Raw genomic sequence first — 9,884 nt, 5'->3', positions numbered from 1 at the left:
CTCTGGACGCGTCACTCCTCAGAGGGGCGGGGCTGCTCCGATCCTTCGATATTAGCGAGTCAAGAGTCAAAAGGGCATACGGGAGAGCGCATTTCGTGCCATGAAACGTCAGCTTTTGGTAAAAACTATCCGATGGAGTCAGCGCTCCAGAGGTTCCACCATCCGAATGTCCGAAGTGAACAGAGGCATCGCTGGGAGGCAATCCGTCAGTTTTGCCGACATGCGGGCTGACAATTAATCCCAGGAAAAAAGCGAACACAAGGGTAGCTTTAGGCAACATTGTGCTGCAACACACCCAATTCAGGTTCCGCAGCTCAGGTCGATCAGCAGCTCAGGTCGACCAGCCCCCGACAGCACGGCAGGACAGACAGCAATCCAGAGTCCGAAAGAGCGACAGCTCAAGCAGAGAGCAAACAATCCAGTCACAGCGAGGCACCGGCACAAAACGACGCATAACAGCCCAAAAACTTTTAAAAGCTTTTAAAACGTTTTTAAAAGCGCAGCAGACCAATTTAAAAACGGGTCTAAAAAGCTAAATAAAAATTATAAAATGTCAGTATGCACAAGAGGTAGTTAATGCCAAAAAAACTACGAGAATGAGACTAACAGAGACAGAAACAAATCAACGTGCTGCCATCTTGGAACACACACCTGGGTGCAATCAACCTCAATTTGAGGTTCTGAAAGCTTCTGAAACTGACCTGAAGAGGATCCAGCTTTGATGTAATCTAATATACAGGGTTCGTACGGGTGCTAGAAATCCTTGAAAATGCTTGAAATTGTACGAGGTGTTTTCAAGGTTTGAAAAGTGCTTGAATTTGGGATAAAGTGCTTGAAATTGTAAATGCTTTACTTCGATTTTTAGATTAAAAGAAAAGAAAGAAGTCGGAGCGCGCTTAATTGCTTCGCTTTTACATAAAACAGCTCCGCGCCGGCCTTCCCGCGTTATGAGCTCAGCAAAAGGACTACGCCCAAAGAATGGGGAGTGGCGACATTAACCCGATAACAACTGGAGAATGTGCCAGAAGACGCCCGCGACGCCGCAGCGCAGATGGTCTCCAGGGGCGCCCCTCTCAGGGCAGTCCAAGATGTTGAGATGCTCCTTGCAGAGTGGCATCTCAGGCCAGATGGCAGGGGGCGGCCACTGGCCCCGTAGGCATGTGAGATGGTATCGACAACCCAGTGGGGCAGCCACTGGTAGAGGGCACACCTCCTTTAGTGCCGCTATGGCAAAAACAATAGTTGCTCCGACTGCCGTCTACAGGCAGTGGCCTCGATATTCGCCCTTTGGGCACCCACAGGGCACAGCAACTTCGACGTGCCGTTCTCCTGAATGTCAAAGCGTGCCAGCTGGGCAGGCTGATTGAAGTGGGTTTGTGGAAGCACCCTGGGCAGGAATGCCAAGGGCAACACCTGAGAGTCCCACCTCGGGCATGTATCGTTTATGGAGAGGAAATGTAACTCCCCAACTTGCTTCCCTGAGGCCATGGCAAGCAGAAATGCTGCCTTCGTGGGCAGCCACCAAAGCCCCACCTGTGCCAGGGGCTCGAAGGAAGGAGATGATAGGGCATCCGGCAGCAGGGGCAGGTCCCAAGCCGGAGCCCTCGGGGTGCTAGGGGGACGCTGCCGTAAAGCCCCTCTTCAGGAAGAGGGACACCAACCTGAGGCACCCCGCCGTGGCGCCGTCGACCCGAACATGTCGGGCAGAAATAGCAGCCACATAAATTCAGAGTGGAGTGAGAACGTCCACTATCTAGAAGGGACTGCCGTCTGGGCAACAGTGTACCTGCTGTCCCAAGGAACACGCATATTCTTGCCCCTCAGTTGGGGTAGAAAGTGCGTGAGTGCAAGCTGCACAGCCCGAAGCTCTAGCACATTGACATGGCGTGCACCCTCCTGGGCAGACCACTGACCTGCGGTCCTGCCCTGCCGCACTGCACCCCACCCTGAGAGACATGCACCTATGGTGACGGTCTCCTGGTGGGATGGGATGGCGCCCATGGGCACGCCCATCAGGAGATAGGCCCTGCCCCTCCAGCGTGACAGAGAGTGGAGACAATGCTGCAACGCTCTGACTTTCCTGTGCCTGTGCCACTTGGCATCCAAGAGAAGGCTGTTCAGCCACATCTGCATGGGGCGCAACGACAGCGGGCCTAAGGGCCCAACGGCTGAGGCAGCCGTCAGTCTGCCCAAGGGCCGGAGGAACTGAATATAAGGCACCATCTTGCCCGGCCCACGAGGAATTAGGAATCCCTAAAGTCCACGGTTGCGAACCACTCCCCCTGTGCATGTGCTGTGGTCAGCATATGGAATGGCAGCACCTCCAGGAATCTGTCGATTCCTCTGAGGTCCAAGAGCAGGTGAAATCCGCCGACTTTCTTGCTCACGAGAAAGTACGCAGAGTAGAACCCCCTGGGCTAAGCAGAGGGTCTACTGGCTCGATTGCCTCCTTGGGCAGAAGGACGGACAACCCTTGGGCTAGAGCTAGGGCATCTGCCGGATCGCTGACGACTGTCATTTTGGCTCGGCCGAAGGCTAGGGGCCGGAACTGCGGTTCGTACCCCTGGGTTAAGGTGAAAACCACCCAAGGGCCGGAAGTACAGACAGCCCAGTAGCTGAGCTGCTGCTGGGGGGAGGCCGGTAAGGCTCTGAGGCACGAGGCCGCTTAGAAGGCCGGCAGCCGGGGGCACAACGGATGAGTGGGCCGCTGGGACCTGTGTAGACCACCACTGTAAGCTGGTGGCTGAGTGCGGCTGCTAGAGGGGCCCCTGGGCCTGCTGGGAGTGGGCACAGGCCTATAAAGACCCGAGAGCTGCTGCCTGGTCTGCCTAGCTTGGGCAGCACGCTCCAGTGCCTACAGGGCAGCTGCCCCAAACAGCTCCCCTGGCTCGACTGGCACACTACGGAGGACATGTCTCCGACAGTGGTGATTAAGCAGGCCAAACCTGGCGACGAGTCTGCACCATAAGGACATGACTCGTCCCAATTCCCTAGCATTAGGGCAAAGGCTTGCAGTGATGCATCACTGAGGCCCAGCAAAGGAGGCTCAGCCGGAGCCTGCTGCAGAGAGGTAGAGACAGCCAGTATCAGATGGGAGAGGGAGTTCCTGTGCCGCTGTGTCGTAGGCCTTACAGAGCAGCTCGTTTGTGACCCTGCACTGAGGCCGAGGGCACCTGGCATCCGGGGCCAGAATCGGGGAGGCGATGGCAGGCTCAATGGATGGCAAGCGACCCAGCCCCACCCTCGCCGGATCCTGCATGGCAGCAGAGTGGGAGAGGGCCCTGGTGTCTCTCTAGCATGCATGGAGCTCCCTCAGGTACTCCTCTAAAGGAAGAACAGTGGGAGTGAAAGGGACAGGGTTATGCCTGAAGAAGGCGCTAGCCTGGGTTGGCCTGCGGAACCTGAAGCTGCAAGCGTACCAGGGCCGCACGAATAATGGCCACCATGGAGCCGTCCTCCGTGCCCTGCAAAGAGCTCTGAGCAGAGGTGTGGCAACCGAAGGCAGGCCAGGCGGCAAGCTAGTAGCCCCCACACCGGCCCCTGGCTGAAGGGCCAACAGGAGCGGCTTTGTCTGCTCCATGATGGCAGCTAACTGATCCACCTTAGCCCACATGAATGAGCCATTCTGTGGGTAGCCAGATGCAGCGTAGCCGGGAGCGGGTGCGGGAACACAGCCTGCACCAGCTACCTGTTTAACGGAAAGAGTAGAGCGGTGCTGCTACTCGCCGAACAGAAAGAGGGATGTAATTACACCCACGTTACCGGCAGAGGGAGCGGGAGCGAGAGCACTGCCTTCACCTAGCTGGATTAATAAACAAGGCAGTCTAGAGTCTACCAGGAGCGGGGGCGAGAACACTGCCTTCACTGGTTAAGTACGAGACAAATGCCAGATGCAGCGTAACCGGGAGCGGGTGCGGGAACACAGCCTTCACCAGCTACCCGCTGAACAGAAAGAGTAGAGCAATGCTCCTACTCGCCGAACACAAAGAGGGATGTAACTACACCCACGTTACTAGCAGAAGGAGCGGGAGCGAGAGCACTGCCTTCACCTAACTGGATTAACGAACAAGGCAGTTTAGCGTCTACCAGGAGCGGGGGCGAGAGCACTGCCTTCACTGGTTAAGTTCGAGACGAATGCCAGATGCAGCGTAACCGGGAGCGGGGTGCGAGAACACAGCCTTCACCAGTTACCTGCTGAACGGAAAGAGTAGAGCAATGCTCCTACTCGCCGAACACGAGAGGGGTGTAATGTCCTACACCCGCATTACTAGCAGAGGGAGCGGGGAGCGAGAGCACTGCCTTCACCTAGCTGAGTAAATGAAAGTGCAAGGCTACTAGCAGAGGGAGCGGGGAGCGAGAGCACTGCCTTCACCTAGCTGAGTAAACGAAGCACGGAGCTACCAGCAGAGGGAGCGGGAGCGAGAGCACTGCCTTCACCTAGCTGGATTAAATAAAGAAGTTCAACAGGACAGCTTAGCCGGGCGGCTCATGCTAGAATCAAGTACACGTCTACCAGGAGCGGGGGCGAGAACACTGCCTTCACTGGTTGAGTCAGAGACAAATGCCAGATGCAGCGTAACCGGGAGCGGGTGCGGGAACACAGCCTTCACCGGCTACCTGCTGAACGGAAAGAGTAGAGCAATGCTCCTACTCGCCGAACACAGAGAGGGATGTGAATGACCTACACCCACGTTACTAGCAGAGGGAGCGGGAGCGAGAGCACTGCCTACACCTAGCTAGATTAAACGAAGAAGCTTAACGGGGCAGCTTAGCCAGGCAGCTGCTGCTAAGAATCAAGCAGCATGCAGAACACGGCAGATGTTAGCCAAGCGGCCGCTACTAATAATCAGAGCGATACGTTACAGGGCAACGTTACCGGGAGCGAGAGCACTGCCTTCACCAGCTGAGTTAAATAATGAAGCTAAACAGTCCATGCAAGGCGTTAGTCAAGCGGCTGCTGCTAACAATCAAGCGAAATCAAGTCAAAAAACACAAATGTTTAAGACCAGATAACTAGCTTCCAAAGAAGAGAACAGCACAGAGCTGTAGTTACAGTAGTAACCATGGCCAGTGCCTACACGGCCTAGAACCGTAGTTACAGTAGTAACTATGGACAGTACTTACACGGCTTAGAACCGTAATTACAGTAGTAACTATGGCCAGTACTTACGCGGCTTAGAACCGTAGTTACAGTAGTAACTATGGCCAGTATTTACACGGCGTAGAACCTTATTTACAGTAGTAACTATGGACAGTACTTACACAGCTTAAAACCGTAGTTACAGTAGTAACTATGGCCAATACTTAAACGGCTTAGAACCGTAGTTACAGTAGTAACTATGGCAAAAGTAACCGTGGCCGGTGAATGGGCACACATGCGGAGCACACAGCACGCACAGTGAAGATTGTTCTCCGCATCTACCCATCCTAGTGCTAGGAGACTAGCACTAGGAGCGGTAAATACAACAATATAGCGCTACTGCAGTCGCTGAGATAAATAATGAAGCTTAACAGTACATGCAAGGTGTTAGCCAAGCCGCTGCTGCTAACAATCCAGCAAGACCAAGTCAAAACCCAATGTTAAGACCAGATAATTAGCTTCTAAGGAATAGAACAGCCCGCAAGAACCATAGGCCATGGTTACAGCAGTAACCATGCCGTAGTTGCATGGCCTAGGACCGTAGTTACAGTAGTAACTCTGGCCAGAACTTACCTTACTCTCTGCACCTAACAAAAAACAGGCAAAATATGGCACTGTGGGCTTTCCATACTAATTAAATGAGAGACGCAGCTAAAGCTGGGAACTCAAATGCTAAAGATAGCTCGGGCACAACGCCACAAGCAGAACTTTCAAAAGAGCATCATCAGGGCAACTTTATGGGGGAGGAAGCGAGAACACTGTCGTCACCAGAAAGTAGCCAGACAATAACAAGACAGCAATCAGGACAACTTAGCTGGGAGAGGGTGCGGGAACACAGCCATCACCACAAGTTGACACGTAGCTCCGACTATCAGTCGCAAAGCTGCACGCGGCCAGCTGTATGCAAAGAAATCCCTCAGATCAAACGTTCAAACCTGAACACTGTAGGCTGCAAGAATGCAGCCACGGTACTCTCGTGCAGCGAGAAGATGAAAGGAACAGATCCTCTGACGACACTGGCTGATATAGCCGGTGTCACGTGGGTCACAGGTGACTTTGTTGTTATTGGTACTCGAGATGCGCATGCGCGCGATGGATATATCCAGTGCTAAAGCACCGCCTCTGGCGGTCAGTAGGGACGAAATAGAACTCTGAAATGTTTTGTATAGCCGCCATTGTATTTGCTCGCATTAGCATTATTAGCATTAGCATTTACCCAGCGCACAAACGCAGAGAGACTAACTTATGGCAACACAAAACAAAGCATGGGAGCGGTGGAGATGAGGAGGTGTCGGCGTTCTGGTTTTGTAGTTGTAGTCATTTGTTTTGGGCATGTCATTTTCGAGCCTGAAACATGAAAAACAGGCTTGGTGCTTAACAGGTTAAGCCCTGAGCCTGTTTTTCAGGTCTCAGGCTCGAAAATGACATTCCCAGAACAAATGACCATATCTTCCCTTCTAAAAGGGTTAAATTAATAATCTTTTTTCTCAAAGTAATGATAAACCTGTGAGTTGGATGTAGAAAAGTCAGAATCAATATAGATGTGTTTTATTTTAAAGAAAATTCAGATTTTACATAGTAAAAAACTGTAAATTATAGTGTCCGTCCAAAAATTCTTTTTTTACTTATAGTGAAAACTACCCTTGGATGATGGGTTAGTAGACTAAAAGCTTTAGGAATCCAAAGTACAACATATAATAAGTACCCTGTATCAAGATTGATGCAAAACAAGTGACATTTGACCTTTTTGGAGAGGTTTAGCAAAAATAAACCACTTCTGGGGTCATTTGGGTGGATTTTCCATATCTCTGGCCCCCCTTGCTCGATTTTGATGGTTGACACCTCTTTCTGACCGTTAGAGCCAATAGAATCGAAGGGGGAGTCCCCCACACACACACGTTGTGAAGAGAAAAGGTGCGGGCTTCGCGCATGTAATTTTCAATCAGAGTGAACCTATCTCTAGCTTTGACATCTGGAAATGGAAAAGCAGTTTTAATGCTTATGGATTATCAGAAATCATTTCAAAGGGACACAGACACATTAGCTACCTATGGATTAACTTCAGCAGCGTTTTTATCGTTTCAATGCCATTGAAGACCACTTTGGAGAGACTACAGAGCCAAGGTAAAAATGTTAGCATTTTTAGCTACCTAGCGTCACCTGTTTCGATGTCCGTTTTTGCTTATAACGTCACAAATACGTATAATTCAGTGGTAATGTCGGTGTCAATAGATTCTGTGTCACCTCACGATGTGAATCGATGTGTTGGATGTGGTGAAAAGATAAATAATAAGGTTTTGTGAGTGATTTTCGGTACAGTAAGGTGTTAGCATTTTTCGCTCGTTGCTAATTCAGAGGCTCAGTGTTAGCATTGTGGGTTTTCTTTTGAAAAAAAAAAAGATCAGTTAGATGAGTTTCTTCCCATTACATGGATATAAAACATTCATAGTTTTATTAAATGAACATGCCACAACACAGACACTGTTTCCTGCAAGATGTTGCGGCAGTGCCCCGGTACCGGGGTCTCTCGGGCTTAACAGGTTAATTATTAGATCGGTCACAACATTTGCAGAAACATGCAGGAACCAGCAGATGGCAGCAGAACCAAACAGTTGTTGGGGGGGGGGGGTTCTCTGTGAACTGCTTTTACTGCACACACCTCCAGTGCCGATTCTAGAGTCGGTGGGGGCCCTAGGCAAACATTCACTGGGGGCCCCTCGAACCAGCTTTTCATCACCACGCACAGCCGACAGCATGCTTAAAGGGGACCTATCATGCAAAATGCTAATGTTAGCATGCTTAAAGGTTAAACTAACATGTTCCAAATGGCTAACAATAGCATTTAATTTAAGTAAAGGTGAAAAAGCAGGGACTCACATGGCTGTAGACTGTTGTTTATTGAATATATTACATCATCATTACATTTTCATTATAGTAACAAAGGGTGAATGATTCACAACAAAATATTAAAACACAATAACAACAGTAAGTGGTGTAACATCACAATGCCTAACATACAGTACACCTGAAATCCTGTCAAATCTACTTTTTATGAGGATATGTTAAAAAAAACAACATTTTAATATTGACCTTAAATATGCATGAAGAGGCAGCACATAATATGTGTTCTAACTTTAAATATATTACATTTAACAGAATAGTAATATTTTAACATTTGAGGGAAATTCAAGCCAAATCTGAGTTAAATCAAGCATATACACTATTGTTGTTGTGCTTTATGTTGATCTCTATCTATGCATATATCCCTTTAAATAATTATGATAGGAAACACAATCTAACATGGTCTACATAATCCTTTTATATTTCAGCAGCAGGACCCTTCTTCAGAAATCTTAACACGACTCCTTTGATTTGAGGCAGACCCAGGCCATAAACGATAGGGTTATTGAGGGGGGGAATGATCAGATACGCTAAAGACAAAATAACTGTGATGCTTGGATTCAGTTGATCAGCCTCAAATCGAGTCAAAGACAACTCGCAGAAGAGAGAGATGGAGTAGGTCAAAAAGGAGATGATGTGAGGCAGGCAGGTTTGTAACGCCTTTCCTCTGAATTCAGACGAGCTCCTCCTGCAGACCAGCAGAATCCGTAGATATGTGTACAGGACGAAGAATAGGGGGATGAAGATGATGGTCACCGTGATAAACTGACCAGCTATGTTGTTCAGAGTGGTGTCCACACAGGAGAGCTGCACCACAGGCCAGTTAGAGCAGAAAATCCTGTGCAGTTTATTTCCACACAGCGGTAATTTAACAGTAAGATAGAGGCAGAAGCCAACAATACACACTGGGTAGAAAACAGCAACAATCACAAGAACCTGCACCCATTTGAAGGTCATTTTACTGTGATAGTGTAAGGGCTGACAGATAGCAATGAATCTATCGTAGGCCATGATGGTGAGGATGGTCAGCTCACAGGAAGCATAGGTGTAAATAACATACATCTGAATAAAGCATAATGGACGTGAGACCAAATGAGAGTCAGAGAGGATGTCCTGCAGGAACCTGGGGAAGAATCCAGCTGAGCCATACAGAGAGTTTACACACAAACAGCTGATGAAAATATACATGGGCTGATGCAGAGACTTCTCCAGGAACACTGCCAGAATAATGACCATGTTAGCAGAGACTATAGTCACATAGATGAACAGACACAAGATGAAGAACAGGTATCTGAGGGGCCCAAAGTCTGCAAACAGAGTGAACTGAAAGTAGGGAGGGTTCAGGCTGCTGTTGCTCGTCATGTCTGCTCCAAAGAGAGGAACAATACAGGAACTGTTAATGAGATGTTGTTAGCTACATTTCAGATATTAATACAAAATCAGCCTGCATGCAATCTCCAACAGTTGTATGTGACCATGTTAAATATAACATCTGGGAAAATCTCACCTCCACATACAGTAGTTCACAGACTTATTCAGGCTCTCTACATCTGCGAAGAAAGGGGGAATATAAATGCACAATAAGGGAAATGTTCAAAGGAAAATGTCGTAATTCAACACCTACAGTAATACAAAAACACAATAAGCCTGCGTGCATGTGAATTACAACCTTCCTAACACTTGTACTTGACAATATTGAATTTAACTTCAGGTAGCTGGAGAAGAGAAGCACACACATTAAGGGCAGGAAAAAAGTCTCATAAACTACATGAACCACCAACATGGTAATTCGCATTGATTTAAACATTATTTCACACTCTTACACATTGCCTCCTTCATGTTT

General features: G+C 48.9%; 1 protein-coding gene across 1 annotated transcript; it reads right to left on the bottom strand.

Annotated features, from left to right (window-relative positions):
• Positions 1-8,458: 8,458 nt before the first annotated feature.
• LOC117486630 (olfactory receptor 10J5-like) lies at positions 8,459-9,403 on the bottom strand. The gene has a single exon (XM_034135136.1). The coding sequence runs from the start codon at positions 9,401-9,403 to the stop codon at positions 8,459-8,461; it is 945 nt and encodes a 314-aa protein (XP_033991027.1).
• Between the last annotated feature and the right edge of the window lie 481 nt (positions 9,404-9,884).

This window comes from Trematomus bernacchii, unplaced genomic scaffold (genome assembly GCF_902827165.1).
Source record: "Trematomus bernacchii unplaced genomic scaffold, fTreBer1.1, whole genome shotgun sequence".
Lineage (NCBI taxonomy): Eukaryota > Metazoa > Chordata > Actinopteri > Perciformes > Nototheniidae > Trematomus > Trematomus bernacchii.
Note: the sequence above shows the minus strand (reverse complement) of the source record. Positions and strands in the feature narration are given on the sequence as shown.